Source organism: Microcebus murinus, chromosome X (assembly GCF_040939455.1).
Source record: "Microcebus murinus isolate Inina chromosome X, M.murinus_Inina_mat1.0, whole genome shotgun sequence".
Taxonomy (NCBI): Eukaryota; Metazoa; Chordata; class Mammalia; order Primates; family Cheirogaleidae; genus Microcebus; species Microcebus murinus.
In genome coordinates this window covers 36,917,204-36,939,532 of record NC_134136.1, presented here as the reverse complement: position 1 = coordinate 36,939,532, position 22,329 = coordinate 36,917,204, and the positions used below count along the sequence as shown (strand labels likewise).

At 37.8% G+C, this 22,329-nt stretch overlaps 1 protein-coding gene across 1 annotated transcript in view; it reads right to left on the bottom strand.

Annotated features, from left to right (window-relative positions):
• Window positions 1–687: 687 nt before the first annotated feature.
• The window catches only part of COL4A5 (collagen type IV alpha 5 chain), a 223,403-nt gene continuing 201,761 nt past the window's right edge, over window positions 688–22,329 (bottom strand). The window contains exons 43-51 of the mRNA XM_012750437.2: window positions 20,217–20,289; window positions 20,008–20,079; window positions 19,077–19,205; window positions 18,172–18,270; window positions 16,481–16,693; window positions 5,580–5,757; window positions 3,267–3,381; window positions 2,746–2,918; window positions 688–1,947 (exon numbers count right to left, since the gene is read on the bottom strand). Coding sequence (XP_012605891.1) covers window positions 1,866–1,947; window positions 2,746–2,918; window positions 3,267–3,381; window positions 5,580–5,757; window positions 16,481–16,693; window positions 18,172–18,270; window positions 19,077–19,205; window positions 20,008–20,079; window positions 20,217–20,289 — 1,134 coding nt within the window. The 3' untranslated portion in view covers window positions 688–1,865. The remainder of the gene's footprint in view (window positions 1,948–2,745; window positions 2,919–3,266; window positions 3,382–5,579; window positions 5,758–16,480; window positions 16,694–18,171; window positions 18,271–19,076; window positions 19,206–20,007; window positions 20,080–20,216; window positions 20,290–22,329) is intronic.

The following is a 22,329-nucleotide window of genomic DNA, read 5'->3' as shown; positions in this document are numbered from 1 at the left end:
CAATTGTAACTGAAGGGGCAACCTTCCAGTGTACACCATGTAGAAAAATTGTAGAAAAATATGATATTTTCAGTTACAATTACCTATTAGTGTTTTCATGCATGGGGGGCTATGTGGAAAAATAAAGCTAAAATTTGCAATTGGTTAGATAAAACCAACAAATTATTAGATAGTTACCATTGTTAAAATCCTACACTTTACCACAATAGACTCTAAGTTTTAGATTTTGCATGGATTAATATTAGGATCTAAGATTCTCAAAATTGTTTTGGTTGTTTTATATTTTAGGTGTAGCACAACTTTTATTATAGAGGCTTTTAATGCCTATTATTTTTAGCAATTCCTTGGCTATTTTAGAGAACTACATGTGTTCATTCTTAATCATTAGGAATATTAACTCACTAATTTGTTGTAAACATTATTAATGAATACTTCTTCAAATAGAAACCAGTTCTGCTTCCTTTCCCAGCCATCAACACAATGTTGTCAAGAAATTTATTATCTCAAAAACATCTTATAATAGGTTATTTTCTTCATTGGAAAAAAGTTTACATTATTGTATTTATTCTATCAACTATCAGAGTGATCAAAGTCTGCAGCAACTGATTCCCTGGGAAAGGACCACTTGTTGATGTGCAGATGTGCAGTCTATCTGTAAATGAGCAGGTTTTGTACACATAGCCTGAAGAGATACACAACAAACCATCCTTACAACATATATCTTTAATTAAATTGATATTGGTGGGTTAAAAACAGTAAGTGAGAAGATGACAGCTAGGGAAATAGGTATCCTATGACTATTTATAATAAACTGTTTAAAATAAAAAATAATAAGAAACATCAATTGGCTTTTTATAATTGAAGAGAGGAGACTAACCAAGTTTTATCTTCTCAGTTCTTTTACAAGCAGAGACCACAGAAGAATAATTCTTACATAAGAAGCACAGGGAAAAGAATGGTTAGTTTTTCCATGTGTATTTTTGTTTCTCAAAATTGTTGGGGAGAACTTTGTCCAGTCAGAAATAAGCAAAAACAAGATGCAAGAAAGATGAAAATAGGGGCATCTGGTCTTCTTGAGTCTTAGAGAATACAGCAAAAGAGACATTGCTCCATTGGATATTATAATTTGGTATGTAACACAAACATTTAAAATTCTGCTTAAAGTGACTAAAATGATTTTTTTTAAAAATCAAATAAGAACTTCGGGGATAAAACTCAAAATAAATGTACTCTCAGTAGTAACTCGATACAAGAGTATATCTTTTCTCACTTTGATAAGCATGGATATAAAATCTTGCTGTCTGTATTCTAAGCTTTCCTACATTTTCTGTAAAGAGTGATTCATGCCCGGTCACATCTAAATGACTCAACATTTTGAGATAAAAGGCTGTTTACACAATATACACATTCTTTACTTACAGAGCAAAATAAGCCTAACACTTTTATATTAAAAACCTGGGATACAGTAGGATTAGTAGCACCATGAAAAATAATTCTTCCCCCAAACTTCAGTCTTTTATTTTACTCAGTATGATTCTTCTCTTAATTGAATTTTTAACGTGCTGTTTAAGTCACTGGGCAAAATATATAAACTTCATCTTATAATTCTTGGAGAAAGTCATTCTGGACCCAAAAAGTAAATTCATTTCCGTATTTCTTTCACAGAAAATAACAGAGACTTTGCTCTGGCACAATCCTGAGGTACATCTGAATCTTCATGGTTACTAGTCAGCATGTTCTCTTGGTCATATATAGTAGCACCATTGATGGCAGCAGTGGTTAAAGTTAGGGAGAATGAGACATTGCATCCTGGGAATTTTATATATATATCACATTTAAAAACACACACGGAATTCTTCAAAATGTTATGTCCTCTTCATGCACACTTGACATCGGCTAATACGTGTCCTCAAGTCTCCTGCTTTCAGCGTTTCTGACTGAGGTTTACTGGGAAATAGAAACAAGACAATCAGATTCACCTTTTCTGGTATTTCAATTCTATTACTGGTTCAAATTTATACTTAAACATTCTCTTTATGTTATGTAGTCCTCCTAGTGATTTAATGGATTACTTTTGAGCTATATGATCTAATGCAGTGACTGGTATGGCCTAAGAGCCATTAGTGGTCACAGGTATGTTTGTGCTGTTCTCCCTACCACTGTTATCTTTATACATTTGTGTCTCCCTCTCTTTCTCTGATATCTTTTTTCCAATAGTCATAGAATAAGTGAGATCTGGGCAACCGATGATGAATACATGATAAGGACCAGCAGAAAAATATCAAGTAATGATAAATGAACGAAGCAACACATAAAAATACATTTAAACTGAAAAAAATCAATAAATTAAAGTATCCTGAGGTATATGTATTGTATGCAGTCTTACTAATTCAAACTGAGAATCCTGGAAAATGAGACCTCTGGACAAGGGGGAGAGAACATAGACTGTAGTTTCAATTCCTGAGGTGGCCTCAATCTAGTTGAAGAGATAACCTTTCTTTGTCTATTTGTTTTGATATTGAAGGTTTACTACACCAAGGCATTGCAAACCACATTTACCTAATATTAGTCAAGTTGGTTTTTCTGACCTGAGTCAAGTATATGAGGAGAATAAGTAAGAATAAAACACATAGCCCAATAAATTCCTCACATTTGTTGGGGATAAACCATCCATGAATTGTCTCTCTCTTGCTTAGCATCTCTGAAGAAAGTTTTAGACCTAAACTAAAGCCATAAGCATCTTACCTGAACATGTCTGATACATCTACAGTTGCCAGCCAAAAGCTGTAGGAGTTAGCATAGTAGTTACAGGTACCCCGCCCATGACATTCGATGAAGGGAGCTGAACGAAACTCTTCCAAGCAGGAACCAGGGGAGGCCAGGGCTTGACCTGAGCCCTCTGCCCCTGCACTTGTATGCTAGAAAAGACAAGGAAAAATGTGCCACAATATCCATGTGCCATAATACCTCACTGAATATCCAAAGATGTGTGCTGAGCTTAGTCAAAAATTCAAATCCAGTGAAGGGACTAGGCCCAGAGGTTAGAGAATATTCACGCTAAGGGTATTCTACAAAAGTAATAAGTAATAGGAAGTTTATGAAAATATATTACAGAAAATACATGAGGGGGAACACAGTGCCTGGACAGTTATTTAAGGTTTAATCTTCTTATTATGCAAATGACAGAGATTCCTCATATTGGGGAGAAATGCAGATTAAAGGGATAGTCAGCTATGATGACAAAGGCAAGGAAGAGTGTTTCATACCATCATGAAGGAATAACCAATCCACAGAGAATCCCATCCCTGAGGACAATGGGGAATCTGGATGGTCTGACTGTGAACTGCAATCACCACAGCTGGCGCTTCACATACTGCACATCTGGCAAAGGAAAGGGAGAGGGAACATAATCTACAGAGTATGTTGGAAATAGTAGTCCTTCTTCTTTCAAAGCCTTCCTGGTATAGAGCCCCACAAGGTGTCTTCAATGCTCAGAAAAGGTAAAAAATGCACTTTGAGAATTGATTTTGTATAAGCACTGTCTCCCAATATACGTGGTGTGTGTGTGTGTGTGTGTATGTTATGAACTAAAACTTTTTCCAAGAAACTGCAGAATCACTGTAATGGCATTTCCATTTTTTATTCTGCCCTAAATTCATATTCATATTTGCTGTAGTCAATGCCATAATTGCTATAAGAGATTGGCTTACTGTATTGCACATAGTACTTGCTATCAAAATGCCCAAATGGAGGGTAGACATTTACTAATGCTGGAACTGTGGCAAGAAAAATGTCTGATAAACTGGAAAAGACAAGAAATAGACACTTTCTCAATCTCCACCCATTATTCTTGGTCCAAAGGACATTTATTAACCATTTAGACCTATCTGGAGAAGTACAACATGTCCAGAATGCTGGGCAGATACCCACATACTTGGAGATGTGACTGAAATCTACAAAATCAAGTAAAACAGCAACGGAACAAATACCACTGAGCCTACCAGATCTTTAATAAAGAACATGAAGGGACATCTTGAAATATGACTTAGGCCAATTTGGCAGTTTACCTACATAATAGCTAATATATTTAGAGGACCTTTTACTCCCAAGAGTTGGGACTGAAAAAAAAATCACACACACACACAAATGAATTTCCAAAGGATTTAGGCAAATGTGTTAAAAAGGGCACCATGAATTGGTTACTAAGGCTGAACTACCTTTAATCTTTACATTCAGTATCAAAGGAGCTGGACTTTCCAATGATTCCTCTGTTATAGTTATTGGAATCCCGGGTCATGATCAGAAGAAAAATGGCAATATCTAACATTCCTAGGAGATCAAGTTAAATTAGGATTTCAAGGTGGCAAAACTCCAGGAAATCTCTATTAATTGTACTACCCTTCTCTTAGTTACTTATGCTCAAAATCTCAGCTATCACTTCCTCCTTCCCATAGTGAATCATTGCCAAACTCTATCTAGCCTAATAACATGATACATGTCACTGTGGTTCCAATCCACTCATATTAGGACTATAGCAATACCCTTTAATCCAAATGTTCTCTCTACTTCAGGACTATTCCTTCTGTAATCCATGTTACACACTGATGGCTCAGTAATCTCCCCTGAGGTGTACCTCAAAAATATTTTGGAGCTTCTTGTAATATGCCAAATAAATCTCAAACTACAATTTGGCAATGAAATCTACCATCTGGACCCAAGCTAACTTTACAATCTTTTCTTTCTATGCAATTTTTACATAGTACATTCTAGACACATTTATATATTACCTATTCTCATTTTCTCTGCCTAGCATGTCTTTCCCCTTTATAAATTGCCTGTGCCTCAAGTCCTTCCCATCTGTCAAGGACCGACCAGTTCGAGACAATTTCTTCCATATACTTATCCCAGATGACTCCAGTTGAAATTAAATATCCCTTTCTTGATATTTTTATAACATTTTATTAGATCTATTGTAGCAGTTAGGGCAGGCACAGTGGCTCATGCCTTTAATCCTAGCACTCTGGGAGGCCAAGGCAGGAGGATCACTTGAGGTCAGGAGTTCAAGACCAGCCTAAGCAAGAACAGAAAGACCCCATCTCTACAAAAAAAATAGAAAAATTAGCCGGATGTGGTGGCATGCGCCTGTAGTCCCAGCTTCTTGGGAGAGTAAGGCAGGAGGATCACTTGAGCTCAGGAGTTTGAGGTTGTAGTGAGCTATGATGACACCACTGTACTCTAGCCAGGATAACAGAATGAGATTCTGTCTCAAAAAAATTAAAATAAAATAAAATATTGTGGCACTTAGCCCAAGCCTGATATACATTAGATTAATTATGTATATTGGCCTAATTACTAGATTATGAATTCTTTATATATTACATTATGTCTATAATGGAGCCTGGTCAAAAGCAGATTCCCAATAAATATGGATCAAACTAAATAGTGAATTGAATATTAAAAGGTACCTCTGTTCTACCTAACCTGGGAGGAATATCATCAGATTATTAGCTTTGGATTCATTTCTGGCTAGCTAAACTAACTGGGAATTGTTAATAATCAAAGCTAAACCAATTCCTTACCGACTGATGAATGGCTGGATGCTCTGGCCCTTTAGGGGTTCCATGCTCATTGGCATGGGCTCTGGGGTGGACAGCCAATAAGAATAGTCATTTCTTGAAGCAAAGTTGCAAACATTATTGATGTTGCAGAACATGAAAGGCATGGTACTAAAGCGACGAAGGCAGCTGCCAGCCGTTCCTAGGAAGAATTGAAGAGAAAAAGATGAAGGACAGCATCATGATGGTACTTTCGTTTCTTCTAAAACAATAACAAACAACTTTTCAAAGAGAAACTTGTCTACATTTCTTAGGTAATAAATATACTTTATTTCTTAAATTCTAATATTTACTCATATTTTAACATGTCTAAAATCAGGATGTATTTTACAATGTATGTGGACATTTACTGTGTTAGCTTATTATATATTCCCCAATGCTGTTTCTAAACTAGTGATGCATCTTATAAACAATGGTGTCTTACGGAGAATATTTAGTAATTTATTGCACACAAATGAGGGACACAGACTGAGTCTTTACCATATCTTATCAATATTTCCTCTACCAGGCTGCTGTTTTTTCTTCTAAGACTTTCCTAGTATGTGTCTTGTGAGGGTCTGCAATCTCTTTAAGCCCAGGGATAACAGTAGTGCTGACAAATATGCATAGCAACCACAGACAAGTTTGAAGATGAATAAGTGAAAAGGGAAAAAAATGAGAGGAAGGAAGTGAAGAAAAAACAAAAGAAACTAGTCTTTGATATTTACAGTTGATAGGAGCAGTAGAAGTTATCTCTACCAGTTATCCAGCCTCTCCTTTCTCATTTACTCACAACAGAATGATAAAAAATGATGGCAACCCTTCACACATTTTTAAGTGATATGATATATAAATTTTGATCAGATATTATATTAAAATTTGATACCTATTTTTTCATCAGGAGTTTAAATTGATACTGTGCCAGAATTAAGATATTGGCTATTGTCTCTCAGCTCCTAACGCATCCTTCTATTCTCTTTGTAATACCAGGGGCTGAGAATTTGCAAAGCACATTTCTACCTTGCTACCTCCCATTTATGGTGTTTTGTGAATATTGATATTTAAAAGTAAACTTTTATGTCATTCTTTTAAATGTAACCAATGTAATGATTTAAAACGTAACATTAGCCATTATAGAAAATACATAAACTCATCTTTAACAGCTGACAATTATACATCATTTCCTTTTGCATTTAAAAATTATATTTCCATTCTATTTCTTTCACAGTTTTATCCTAATGTAATATATCTTTATTTTTGGAAGTCTTATTGATCATTGTACCATATTTCTCTGAAACAAAATTTTAAAATACCTTTTTAAAAATTTCTGTAACCGGGGGGCGGAGCAAGATGGCGGACGAATAACACCGCCAGACAGAGGGTCTCTGCAGAAAAGACCGATTCTAGCAGAAACTAGAGAAAAGAAGCAAGAAGACGAGCATACAGCGGACAAGGGCCGGAAGGAGGGGTACCTGAGACCCCGGGAGACTCCACGGGAGGAGGCTGCGGAGGAGAACCGGAGGCTGAGACCACCGGAGCAGCCCGGAGACCAGCGGCAAGGGTAGGTGGATTTGCTATTTCCCCTCCCCTGCATTCGGGACTGCTGGTGGGCTCCCCAGCGGGTGGAGAGACCTGCGGACATCAGCCCAGAGACTGCGGCCGCCTGCCAACGGTGAGCCTGTAACAGACGTGGCACCAGGTTCCCAACTTCCTCCGGGCACCTCCGTGTGCACGGAGAGTCGCGCGGCAGGCGCCATATTACCTCCTCCCCCCCTCCGCCGACCCTACCCGCGGCTGCCCAGAGAGACAATACAGCCACCAGCCGGAGGCACCTCCAGGGAACGGGACCTTCCCGTTTGGGACCCCGCCCGCCCTCCCAGGTGCTGCTGGCACCTTGTTCCCAGGAAAACGGTGCCGACTCAGAGGCTGAGAGACATAGACCCAGCTTGGGCTCCCTGTGGGTGAATTAGGACCGGAAACCCTCTCCCTGGTGGGAATACAGTTTGAACTCTGGGACCCAGAGGTCGGACCTGCAGACCAGATCCCCTGCACCGAGGGCTAGCATTGCCCGGGGCACAGAAGGATTATACGTGAACAGCCTACTGAGGTCTGTGTGCCTCCAGGGGCGGATCGGCGTCCTAGAGGTCTGTGTGCCTCCAGGGGCGGATCGGGCGGAACGTCCCAGGAGGAGGCCGTGCGCCCAACCCAGGTGGCGTTCCTGTGCAGGGAACCTCCCCGCCGGCATCACAGTCCGGGGAGGCCTGGTGGCTTGTGGTCTGGCCTGCTGGCAGAGGCTCAGGAGTAGCTGCGGAGTTGGGGAGGGTGGAAAGAAGCGAGGCCTGCTGCAGACTGTGGGTCTCAGACAGCCCCACCCCCACACCCAGACTTTCTGGCTGAGCGGGACCATCCCAGCCCCGCCCTGACAGCAGAGAACAGAACTTTGACCCCTGCTAACGGCCTGAGGGCAGGCTTACCCAACCCAGCTCCGCCCAGAACGAGAGCTGATAACAGGACTCAAAATCAACACCATAGCCTGTTCCTCCAAGCAAACGCCACCTACTGACAGGGACAGCATCTTGCACAGCCTTTCCACGGCACCCACTGACTCAATATACAGGGAGTGGTCCAATTTCACCCACAGGCACCACCTAACGCCTCAGAAACTAAACAAGGTGTGTGAATACCCAAACAATAACCTAAGGAAAGAAACAACAACTGATCGACATGGGAAGAAATCAGCGAAAGAACTCAGGAAATATGAAGAACCAAACGGAAAACACACCCCCAAGGAGGAGCACCAGCCCCCTAGAAACGGACACCGACCAAAATCAGGCAACCAATATGACAGAAAAGGAATTTCGTATGTGGATCATAAGAACACTCACCCAGCTGCAACAACAACTCAACAACCAACACCAAGAAAACACAAAAAACCTCCAAGAAATGGAACAAAGGTTCAACAAAGAGATTGACACAGTGAAGAAAACTTTAACCGAAGTCCTGGAGATGAAGAATCAACTCAGAGAACTACAAAATACTGTGGAAAGTCTCAAGAACAGGGTGGATCAAGCAGAAGAAAGAATCTCAGAGCTTGAAGATAACACCTTCCAATTAAATAAATCAGTCACAGAAATACAGCAGAGAAACAAGAGAAAAGATCAAAGTCTACAAGAGCTGTGGGATTATGTGAAAAAACCTAACGTGAGGGTCATAGGTTTAGCCGAAGGGGAGGAAGACAGCACTCAAGGGCTGGACAAGCTTTTTGAAGATATAATAGAGGAAAATTTCCCAGGTCTTGCTCAAAATCTCGATATACAAGTTCAAGAAGCCCAGAGGACCCCTGGGAGATTCAATGCAAACAGGAAGACGTCACGTCATGCAGTCATCAGACTGACCAAAGTATCAACTAAAGAGACCCTTCTAAGAGCTGTAAGACAAAAGAAGCAAGTGACATACAAGGGAAAGCCAATTCGAATAACATCAGACTTCTCTAATGAGACTTTACAAGCAAGGAGAGACTGGGGCCCCATTCTCACTCTTTTGAAACAAAACAATGCCCAGCCTAGAATATTATTCCCTGCAAAACTAAGCTTCATATATGAAGGAGAAATAAAAACATTCGCAGACAAGCAAAGGCTCAGAGAATTCACCAAGACAAGACCAGCCCTACAAGAAGTACTTAAAACAGCGTTATGCACGGAACATCATAATAATAATCCACGGATATAAAAACAACCAAAACCCAAAGATATTAAAGGCCAGATATTACAATGGCTCAAGACACAAATCATAGCAACAACATCCAACCCAACAGAATGATCAGTAATCTACCTTACCTATCAGTTCTCTCAATAAATGTGAATGGCTTAAACTCTCCACTCAAGAGACATAGGCTGGCTGAATGGATAAGAAAATACAGGCCAAGTATATGCTGTCTTCAGGAAACACATTTAACCTGCAAGGATGCACATAGACTAAAAATAAAAGGGTGGAGATCAATATTCCAAGCAAACAGAAGCCAAAAGAAGGCTGGTGTGGCAGTTCTAATTTCAGACGATTTAGTTTTTAAACCAACAAAAGTAGTAAAAGACAAAGAGGGTCATTATATAATGGTGAAGGGCACAGTCCAACAAGAAGAGATAACAATTTTAAATATATATGCACCCAACTTAGGTGCACCCAGATTCATAAAGCAAACCTTACTGGAGCTAAGCAAATGGATTAATAGCAACTCCATAATCGCCGGGGATTTCAACACCCCACTGACGGCACGAGACAGATCCTCCAAACAGAAAATTAATAAAGAAATAATGGACTTAAACAAAACTCTAGAACAATTGGGTCTGACAGACATCTACAGAACATTCTACCCAAAATCCACTGAATATACGTTCTTCTCATCAGCTCACGGGACATTCTCTAAGATTGACCATATCCTAGGACACAAAGAAAATCTCAAGAAATTTAAAAAAATAGAAATCATACCATGTACCTTCTCAGATCACAGTGGAATAAAACTAGAAATCAACCCTAACAGAAACTCACATTTCTACACAAAAACGTGGAAATTAAACAACCTCCTACTAAATGATTACTTCGTAAATGAAGAAATCAAGACGGAAATAAAAAACTTCTATGAAGAAAACGACAATGGAGAGACAAGTTATCAACTCCTCTGGGACACAGCTAAAGCAGTTCTGAGAGGAAAGTTTATCTCCATAAATGCCTATAACCAAAAGGCAAGAAGATCACAAATAGACAATCTAATGAAACGACTCAAAGAGCTGGAAAAAGAAGAACAGACCAACCCCAAACCCAGCAGAAGAAGTGAAATCAACAAGATCAAATCAGAACTAAACGAAATTGAAAACAGGAAAGCTATTCAGGAGATTAATAAAACAAAAAGTTGGTTCTTTGAAAAAATAAACAAGATTGACACGCCGTTGGCTAAGCTAACGAAAAGCAGAAAAGAGAAATCTCTAATAAGCTCCATCAGGAATAAAAAAGGAGATATCACAACTGATCCCAAAGAGATACAAGATACAATTTATGAATACTACAAAAATCTTTATGCACACAAACTGGAAAATGTGGAGGAAATGGACAAATTTCTAGAAACACACAGCCTCCCTAGGCTCAACCAGGAAGAAATAGATTCCCTGAACAGACCAATCTCAACAGCTGAAATAGAAACAGCAATTAAAAATCTCCCTAAAAAGAAAAGTCCCGGTCCAGATGGCTTCACACCTGAATTTTACCATACTTACAAAGAAGAACTAGTACCTATCTTGCAGAAACTATTCCACAACATCGAGAAGAACGGAAACCTCCCCGACACCTTTTATGAAGCGAATATTACCCTGATACCAAAACCAGGAAAGGATGCAACAAAAAAAGAAAACTACAGACCAATATCCCTAATGAATATAGATGCAAAAATTTTCAACAAAATCTTAGCTAACCGAATACAGACACTTATCAAAAAAATAATCCACCACGACCAAGTGGGCTTCATCCCAGGGATGCAGGGATGGTTCAACATACGTAAATCTATAAATGCAATTCACCACATAAACAGAAGCAAAAATAAAGATCACATGATCCTTTCAATAGATGCAGAAAAAGCTTTTGACAAAATTCAACACCCTTTCATGATACGAACACTTAAGAAAATAGGCATAGAAGGGACATACCTAAAAATGATACAAGCCATATATGACAGACCCATAGCCAACATCATACTGAATGGGGAAAGATTGAAATCATTCCCACTTAGAACTGGAACCAGACAAGGCTGCCCACTATCTCCACTTCTGTTCAACATAGTGCTGGAAGTCTTGGCTACAGCAATCAGACAGGAAAATGGAATCAAAGGTATCCAAATAGGGGCAGAAGAGATCAAACTTTCACTGTTTGCTGATGATATGATATTGTATCTAGAAAACCCCAAGGATTCAACCAAGAAACTCCTGGAACTGATCAATGAATTTAGTAAAGTCTCAGGATACAAAATTAATACACAGAAATCAGAGGCATTCATATACGCCAACAACAATCTAATTGAGAACCAAATCAAAGACTCAATTCCCTTCACAATAGCAACAAAGAAATTAAAGTACCTAGGAATATATTTAACCAAAGAGGTAAAAGACCTCTACAGGGAGAACTATGAAACACTGAGGAAGGAAATAGCAGAGGATGTAAACAGATGGAAATCCATACCATGCTCGTGGATCGGCAGACTCAATATCATCAAAATGTCTATACTACCCAAACTGATCTACAGATTCAATGCAATACCTATTAAAATCCCATCAGCATTCTTCACAGATATAGAAAAAATAATTTTACGCTTCGTATGGAACCAAAGAAGACCCCGAATATCAAGAGCAATTCTAGGCAACAAAAACAAAATGGGAGGCATTAATATGCCAGATATCAAACTATACTACAAAGCTGTAGTAATTAAAACAATATGGTATTGGCACAAAAACAGGAATATTGACCAGTGGAACAGATGTGAGAATCCTGATATAAAACCATCCTCATATAGCCATCTCATCTTTGACAAAGCAGACAAAAACATACGCTGGGGAAAAGAATCCCTCTTCAATAAATGGTGCTGGGAAAACTGGATAGCCACCTGTAGAAGGCTAAATCAGGACCCACACCTTTCACCTCTCACAAAAACCAACTCACGCTGGATAACAGACTTAAACCTAAGATATGAAACTATTAGAACTCTAGAGGAAAAAGTTGGAAACACTCTCCTAGACATCGGCCTGGGCAAAGAGTTTATGAAGAAGTCCCCAAAGGCAATCACAGCAGCAACAAAAATAAATAAATGGGACATGATCAAACTACAAAGCTTCTGCACAGCCAAAGAAATAGTCATGAAAGTAAACAGACAGCCTACAGAATGGGAGAAAATTTTTGCATCCTATGCATCCGATAAGGGACTGATAACTAGAATATACTTAGAACTCACGAAAATTAGGAAGAAAAAATCAAATAACCCCATTAAAAAGTGGGCAAAGGACTTGAACAGAAATTTTTCTAAAGAAGACAGAAGAATGGCCAACAAACATATGAAGAAATGCTCAACATCTCTAATCATCAGGGAAATGCAAATCAAAACCACAATGAGATATCACTTAACCCCAGTGAGAATGGCCTTTATCAAAAAATCTCCAAACAATAAATGCTGGCGTGGTTGCGGAGAGAGAGGAACACTCCTACACTGCTGGTGGGACTGCAAACTAGTTCAACCTCTGTGGAAAGCAATATGGAGATACCTTAAAGCGATACAAGTGAATCTACCATTTGATCCAGCAATCCCATTGCTGGGCATCTACCCAAATGATCCAGTGACACTCTACAAAAAAGACACCTGCACTCGAATGTTTATAGCAGCACAATTCATAATTGCAAGGCTGTGGAAACAGCCCAAGTGCCCATCAATCAAAGAATGGATTAATAAAATGTGGTATATGTCCACCATGGAGTACTATTCAGCTCTAAGAAACAATGGTGATATAGCACACCTTATATTTTCCTGGTTAGAGCTGGAACCCATACTACTAAGTGAAGTATCCCAAGAATGGAAAAACAAGCACCAGATATATTCTCCAGCAAACTGGTATTAACTGAGTAGCACCTAAGTAGACACATAGGTGCTACAGTAATAGGGTATTGGGCAGGTGGGAGGGGGGAGGGGGGGCGGGTATATACATACATAGTGAGTGAGATGTGCACCATCTGGGGGATGGTCATGATGGAGACTCAGACTTTTGGGGGGAGGGGGGGAATGGGCATTTATTGAAACCTTAAAATCTGTACCCCCATAATATGCCAAAATAAAAAAAAAAAATAAAAAAAAAAAAAAAAAAAAAAAATTTCTGTAACCGGATTTTTCATGTTAAATGTTTTATTTTGACCTGTCATCATTATAATTATTATTAATTCACAGCTAATTAAAACCATACATACTATCAATCTTTATAATTATTAAACAAAAAGTAAACTTTTATTAGAAATATATTTCTTAATGACATGGATTAAAATGAGTTATAAAGCCTCAGTTAATGGAGACTTTAACAAAACCATTATTTTGAATTGTCCTTTTCAATTTGTTTCCCAGAGGTTTTCACACTTCAAGGCAATATGCCGTAGTATGACTCTTTTATAAAGTGGGAGATGTGTGAGAGTTAAAAGGAGATATGGGAAAGGAGATCACCCAAAGAACATTCACAAACAGATTGGCTTTAGGAGAAAGTACATATGAAAGTTGAAGACTTGAAAATTGATTTCTTTAAAATTATGCTTGTACACCTCTTGGAAATTTTTCATATATCCAAAAGGTTATGCTTTTCTCAAACTGAAGATGACTGATAAAAATGGCTCTTAAACCTGGTGGATCATCAGAATCATTTGGAATTTTAATATAATATGTTTGGGATGGGCCTAGGAATCTTCAAAAGTTCCCCAGGTTGAAAATCATTGATTTAATTTAATTTATCCATTTTTCTAAAAAGAAAAAAACTGGTTCAGAGAGAAGTGACTGACTCAAGGTTATGTGAGAGTGAAAGACAACATGGCATAATTGAAAAAGGGAAGGATTTAGAATTGACAGGTGTTAGATTCAAGTCTTACCTCCATCACTTTCTGACTGTGGTTTTTAGTAAGTTACTTAACCTCTTAGCCAGTTTCTTTGTATATAAAATGAAAAAAACCCAATATTTGTCATTTTTCTTGATCATAGTTGTGAAAATCAAATTAGACAATGGATATGAAAGTACTTTGTACATTACAAAGTAATTAAAAAAAACCTAACCTAATGCCTAATTTGGGACAGAACCACCTGGTCTCATAAAGAAGAGAAAAGGAGGTATATAAAAGTTAGACCCATAATGATGAGGTCAGGGGTGTTTGGTTGCATCGGTGCTATAGGGTGCCCACAATGATGCAGAATCCTGGATTATTATTCTCCAAATTTTTTAAAGGTGAGTGATTTTATGTACTCCCAATGTCTCCCTATCCCCTAAAAGTTAAGGCTTTATTAGACTAATGGTTCTCAGTATGTTTTTTTCTTCCAGATAGAAAAGTTTTAGTATTCAATCTATCTCTTCTTCCCTCTTCTTACATAACCATAATCCTTCCACTAATCCAACAAGACTGTATTTATTCAGTCAGGTGATTGTTTCTTTAACATTAAAGCTAAAGCTGCCTCTATTCTTTGCTTAGTCATCAAGATATTTCCAATGTGATTCTTGTATGAGCCCTAGCAGAGCCTCTGTAATCTACGACCACTTTTAGGATCTTGCTCCCTATCACGCTGCATTTGTTTGACCAAATACATGCATTCTGAAAAGTTATAATGATATACTGGATCCCATTTTCTTTTTGTATTACATTTTTGAATTTCATAGTGCTCAAAACTTTCTAATGGTTCCTATTGACCTGATAGGTTAAGGATTTTTTTTTTTTTTTCACCCAGACTTTCAGGCTGAAGGTTAAGGATTTTAAGTTTACAAGTTTGATTGTAAGTTAGACTCTGATAGTCTAGAGAAAATGAACAAAAAAGAGAAGAATTTTATGGGAAAACACTAGATAAAATTATCTAAATATATTAAATTAAATTAGTTAATTATATATCCAATTAAAAGTACCAAAAGATAATATAATCATTAATTTAATGATTATTTGCAATTGCAAAATTAGAAAAAGAAGATGTACATAAAGAAAGCAAAAAAGGGAATGAAAGTAAACGAATGATGAGAAGGAAAAAAAAGAAAATACAAGGAAGAAAAAAAGAAAATACAAGAGAAATACAAGAGGAAGAAGAAAGATGTTAAACAAACCCCCACTTTATTTGGATTCATAAAATGACCTATGACCATTAGCTTCCATGTAAGAGAACATGCCTACTCTGGTGGTACAGAACTGGCAGGTGTGGCCATATTCCCTAAGAATACAGCAAGTACACCAGACCTCTGGGGTCTCTGCTGCTGCAGAACTGTTTTCAAGGAATGAATGGCCTAGCCAATGAGACCTCAGGAGACCTCTTATTATAAAGATCCTGGAAATCAGGAACCCAGATTATCTTTGTAAATGTCTTTATGGAGGCAAACAGGATAATGAGTCCTAAAAATAGGTAGCCCCAGTTCAAACAATGGGACCTGGACATCCAAAGTCAAAATTCCAGGAAAAGAAATTTTGGGGATAGAAGAGTCCTTGACAGTCATCCAGTCCAGCCTCATCCCATCAACCAAGGTGCCCAGTCCAATATTGACAAGATACATGGGAACACGTTAAATGAACTGTGAACTGAATTTCATATAGAATTATGGTGCTGTGTATAGCTTTAAACTGCTCTGATAATACTATGTAAAGCTAAGGCACTTATTTTAGAAACTATAAACTAGTATAATTAAGCAATGACCTTATTTTCTTTGATCTACGAACCAAGATTCTCTTCAGAACTTATCTTTCAACTTGATGAAAACCAGTTTCAGAGAAAAGGAAACTATGTCCCATGAATTATAAACACTGCCCACTCAAGCAGCTGCTATACTGTAGAGAGCCCAGGGAATCTGTTTCCTTAATAATTAAGCTAACTAAAAGTAAATGTGGCCCTTTTGAAAATGCCTTGCTTTAGGCCAAGAATTGTACCTCACAATAGCTAATTAATGCTTTTTGCTTAAGGTTAAATATTATTTATTTAAAGATCATAGTGAATATATTCAGTTGCCCTTGACATGGTCTTCAATTTGCAAGTCCCAAAAGAACAGAGAGAGGCACTCTGGCCCAGGCTACTCTAGAACCCAACAGGAGTGTCAAATCAAAAACAAAATGTGTAGTAAGAAATTAGATGCTGATTTTCTCACCCAAGTCTTGACCGTGAGCTCTTTTATTTCCTTGTACATAAAGGAGAGAAAAGCCTTCATAGACCTGGACTGTTCCCTGCGGGCATTGTGGTGCATCTGTTGTCTGGCTGTGGCGTGTGATGAGAAATCCATGGGCAACAGAAGACATTCCAGGGGGACCTGGAGGACCTTGTAATCCATCTGGCCCGGGAGGACCATCCAAACCACGGGTACCTGTTTCCATGAAATCATCAATATACAAGATTAAGTAAGCTCTGATCCACTGTTATGGTTATTGACAAACAGTATGACTTCATTATATTAGTTAATTTATTCAATATTTATAGAGTGTCTAAAAAGGCATTGTCAGATATCATGGGCTTGGAGACAAACTAAGATACAGTTTCTGCCCTCAAAGAGATTTAAATATGTTTTTTCTTCTGGCATTGGCTGAAGACAGCAAGCACTAAATTACTGGATGAATGGAACTTGAGATGGGAAGAAGTGATGCTAATTTGGCAAGCCTGTATGTTATCTAGTCTCTTTCTGTACTAAAAGAGTCTGAACCCCATGACCAAATTTCAGCTTGATGTTTTGTTCATCAATGAGAAAGGAAGGGTGTGATTGTTACCAGTTTTCCAGCTTCAGTGGTGAAAAATATTTTCCTTTGAATCTGTCTGGGGAATAATTCCCAGGCATACCTTTTTGTTTAGAGAATAGACAGGGCATTCTGAAAAAGCATTTTCAAAATGCTTATTTTCAATCTACTACTAGCTCCCCTTCTCCAATTAGTGTTTTGATTTGAACTCACTTAAAAATTCTCTTTATATATATATAGGCCCCAGACCAGTGTGTGTATAGATTTTCATTTTGGGGAAATTTCACAGCAATACCAGTGATGAAGATGACACTAACTTGTTCTTTTCCCTAGAACTATGGCATTAATGAAATGGCAAGGTGTTGGCTCTAGGAAGGTCATATGTATCACCACTCTGCCTTGTTGCTGCTGATATTTGAAATATAAACTCTTTATGTTTATTTTATCTAGAGTTACTAACATATATTTACAATCTAATTAGCATATGATCTTCTATTCCTATTTTAACAATGTTAATGTATTTTTTATTGCAAGCTGACTCAAATTCTTTTTGGAAGTAGGTTGAGTATAGATTGAAAGTCTAATAGATATCAGACTCAATATTATTAGGGGCACATATTAATGAGTGACCTCAAAAATCTGCATATCAATTTATCATCTCAGCATGAGATGTCACCATAACCCTCAAAGGTCTATGAGATCACTTAAACTTTTCATTTATATTTACTGCATTTTATGGGGGAAATTATACCCTATTGTGATGTTTTCAAATGTGGTGGGATTCATAATAGTTTCCAGGTAGTCTAGAGATTTAAATTAATATATTGAACATTAGCTGAATAGGTAAGTATAGTGAATACCTGGAAATCCCTATCTTGAGAGAAAGTTGGGTTTTCCAATTCTCTAAACACATAAACAAAAGCAACCTTTGTATGTTTCTCTTATAGTGGCAAATCTCCTTAAATGTGCCTTCTTATTTTTCTCCTGTTCCAGATTCACCAGCCAGCTGTGCTGCTTCAAGAGGAAGATCTCATAGCTCCAAGTGGAGGCCCTATGCCCAGAGGTCTCCCAGAATTAAAGACCACCATCAACAGCATTGCTTTACTTGTCTCACCTGGCTGGCCTGGCAGACCTGGGTCTCCTTTGCGCCCTACTGCACCATCAAAGCCAGGGAGTCCATTGCGTCCAGGATCTCCTGGAGAACCAACTGGACCTATAGGAAAAGAAACAGGGTTTTCAAATGTGGGTAGAATAATTTCACATCCAGACAGATCTAGAACACATAAGATTCTTGAGACACTGAATTCATAATCTGGATTAAATACAGATAAATGATGGGATATCTCAAGCCCAGGACAAAAGAAAAAAACAAAGATTTAGCTTTGGTTTGAAACATTCCATTTACTTCTGAGGAGATTTTCTTAATATGGCAGTTGTGTTCTCTTTGCCTTCAGACGAGAAAAGAGTGCAGATCCCAACTTTTGTTATCTATCTATTATAAGTTATGGCTAGGTACACTGTATTTTTGGTAAGACTACCACTGAATCAGTTAATAAGGGAGAAAGACTAAAGTTAGTTACTAGCTTTCTTTTATAATAGAATAAGTCATATGGCCAGCCATTAATAGATAGCAGTTAATTTAAAAGTCAAGAGGCCTCACCAAGGGAAACTGATGGCCCACTAAATCAGCCTTGATCTTTCTGCTGGGTGAGGTAGAGAAAGCACCAGCTTTTAAATGCATTTTCATTTCATTACAGAGTTTTTAACATTAACTTAGCTGTTCAACTTAGAATAGCCAGAGGAGCTAAAAGAAACCTGACAAGGCCTAAATGAAATTCAGCCATGAGAAGTTAACTATTTTAAAAAATAATAATAATAAGGAAATGGGACCTGTGGTGGTATGGTATTCTACTAGTTGCTGAGACTTCTATTGTCAGAGACAAATTCTGACATGTCAAAAAACAACTAGGGAAATGTTCTGAAACACATAAGCTTTAAAAAGATGATCTGCAAAGGTACCTGGTAAGCCTTGAGGTCCTGGGAGTCCTGGTGGACCTTGTAACCCAGGCTGGCCAGGAATCCCTGGAGGACCAGCATCTCCTTTAATTATAATACTCTGTCCTGAAGGACCAGGTAACCCAGGAGGACCTAAGAGGCAAAACCCACAAATTTTAAGCGGAAGAGAAAGGTCAGAAGAAATGGATGCCAAAGTGACCTAAGATCAGAATAAGAATTGGTATGAGAAAAACATGTCATATGTATTGGACTGCTGCCATATATCCAACAGAAATCTGTTTGGTAAACTACCATTATCTTGCCCAGAAGGCTGAAAAATAATTTTCTTGGGGTCAATGGAAAAATTAGGCATATCATTCCTATTTTCAAGCCTTGAGCATCACTCAGTTACTAGAAAGTCTAATCCATTACAGTTCTGTGAATACTTGGTGTCAGGGGAAGACAATCCTATTGCCTTAGAAGTCTGTTTCTGATTCTAATAGCATTTGCAGTTCTTGTTTGTTGTGCTTGTCAAGGGACCCATTGAACTAGTAGGGGAATTTAGCAGATGCGCTATTTCACAATTTACAAGAAACCTCAATAAGTCTCTTAGCAAAAAGAACTATTTTAATATAAAAATATACAAATATACATATGTGACTTGTTCTTGTTATCTGTTCAATTGAATATCAAAAAGTTAGTATAAAAGCCAATAAAAATTTCAAAGAAGCATTCTTGTCAATCCTGTATCTATCCTAAATTTAAAAGCTCTACTATCAATATTATATTAATAAAATAGAGTTTTAGATATTAGTATAAAGAGAGAGTCTTGCTTATTTTCCTTCAGTTGTTGAGGACTTGGACTGGCAGTTTTGCTGAAAGACAGAATGCAAACTTTCAAATTCTTTAATGCATCCAAGTATCAGGTATAACTAGCTTTAGGAATAAGTCTTACCTGGTGGACCAATAAGTCCTGGTTCCCCCTCAGGGCCAGGTGAACCAGGTACTCCACTGGGTCCTTTCATGCCTGCAAAGAAGATACATAAAAAACTTGCATGGCAAAGCAACAGGACTACAGCCTTTACCCAGTCAAATCAGAAGATGGGTATCTTGTCCCAAAGGAGTTTAATATAAAGGGAAACCTCAAAACACCCCTTTGAATACCTGGGAATCCTGGAACACCTGGGAGACCACGATCTCCTTTCATTCCATTAAGACCTGGCCGGCCAAGATTACCCTGAATAAATAAAATCATTAATGTTAAAAAAATAGGGGAAGAGAGGGAAGTGAGGACATAGGTATTGCATAAGTATTGCATACAGGGACACACGTCCCTGGGGCCACAGATTCCCACCCCGGTATAGTGGTTTATAGCACCATCTCTAGAGTCAAACTTCCAAGATTCGAATCCCAATTTTGCCCCTAATCAGCTGGTGTGAATTGAGTTGATCATTTACCTCTTTGATCAATAGTGTTCTCACCTCTAACATGGAATGAATAATGGTATCTGCTTCATGGAATTGTGGTGTGGACAGTTCATATTAGGTGCTTAGAAAACTGATTGGCATGTGGTGTGTACTTAATAAATGGTAACTGTTATTTTATTATTATTTTTTAAAAGAGATGGGTCTTATTATGATGTCCAGGGTGGCCTCAAACTCCTGGGTTCAAGCAATCTTCCTGCCTAAGCCTCCTGAGTAGCTGAGATTATAGGCTATTATTTTATTATTAACAAAAATATTCCTTTTTTATTCTAGATCTAAGGTGATAAATGCTTTGATTAGAGTCACATGTGCAGAAATGATAAAGCCTGAAAGACTTGGCAAGTCTTTCAGGATACAGATACAGTAGGGCCTGTTAATGAATTGGATTAGAGGGCCATGAAAAGTGTGGAAAGAAGAGTTGAAAATAAAGGATCTAAAGGAAGAATATAGAATAGAAAAATCATGTAGGAGGCTATTGCTTTAGTCCAAATGTGGGACAATGAAGCTTGTATTAATAGGAATGAAAAAGGAGAAAGCCTGGAACATCTTACTATGCCAAAATATAAGAAAGTATTAAGAAAAAGGGGGGTGCATGTCAGAAAGACATAAGATACAGCTTGAAAGGGCTTCCAAATCTGGAACAATGAGAGCATCTAAACGAGTAATGATAGTTTAAAAATTGTAAATCATTGGAAACAAAAGGGAAATCACAGGTCTATATTGATAATAAACACATAAATAAACAGGAGAGAAGAGAGGGCTCTTGCTTATAGTAGGGCCAACTGGTATATGTGGAGGTAGTGCTACAGATGGAAAATCATCATTTTGCCTCTATCCCAGTAGTGACTGGTTGAAGCAAAAAACATTAATAAATGTTAAATCTAAGGGGAAATTTTGATGAGGAGCAGTATATTTGCATGATCTTAATGTGCCTTCCTGCGGTTTTGCTTATTAGTTGCAAGAGGAAAAATAGCAACCATACAGTGGAGAAACCGAACAACAACTTGATTGGGTGATCAAAATTAAAATCACAAATGAGGGGCAGATAGACAACATGGGCCTCCTTATCTATTATCCTGAGAAGGACACAATATCACTCATGTAGTATTCCAGCTGGGGATGCATAACTTGAATCTAATTATAAAGAAACATCAGACAAAAGAAGGAACATTCTATTTTAAAAATGATGGGGGTAAAATTTTTTTAAAATGTCAAGGTCATAAAAGAAAAAAAATAGGCTTAGGAACTGTTCCAGATTAAAAGAGACTAAAGAGATATGACAATTAAATGCGATACATGATTTGGTTTGGGTCCTGTACTGGAGGAAGAAATACTAAGAAGGACATTACTAGGACAATTGACCCAATTGGAATATGATAGGTGGAAATTAAAGTATCATATCTATGTTCAATTTCCTAAAGTTGATAATTCTACTGTAGTTACATAAGAGAATATTTTTAATCTTAGGAAATATGCACTGAAGTATTTAGTGGTAAAGGGGTGTGATAGATACAACTTATTTTCAAGAATATATATATATTTACATAAATATATATATACTTATACACATATAGAGAGAAAACAAAGGGGCAAACATATTAGATAGTAGTCTTGAAGGCATACAGGGTGACATGTGAACTAGAAGTACATGGGAGAAGAATGAGGTAGGGAGTGAGTAGAGAATGAATAAAGAGATAAATAAAGTCTAGGTAACTAAACGAATAATGATGCCATAGGGGTAAAAAGGTTAGATACAGAAAAGCATCTAGGGCCACTACTTTAGATTTTTTTCA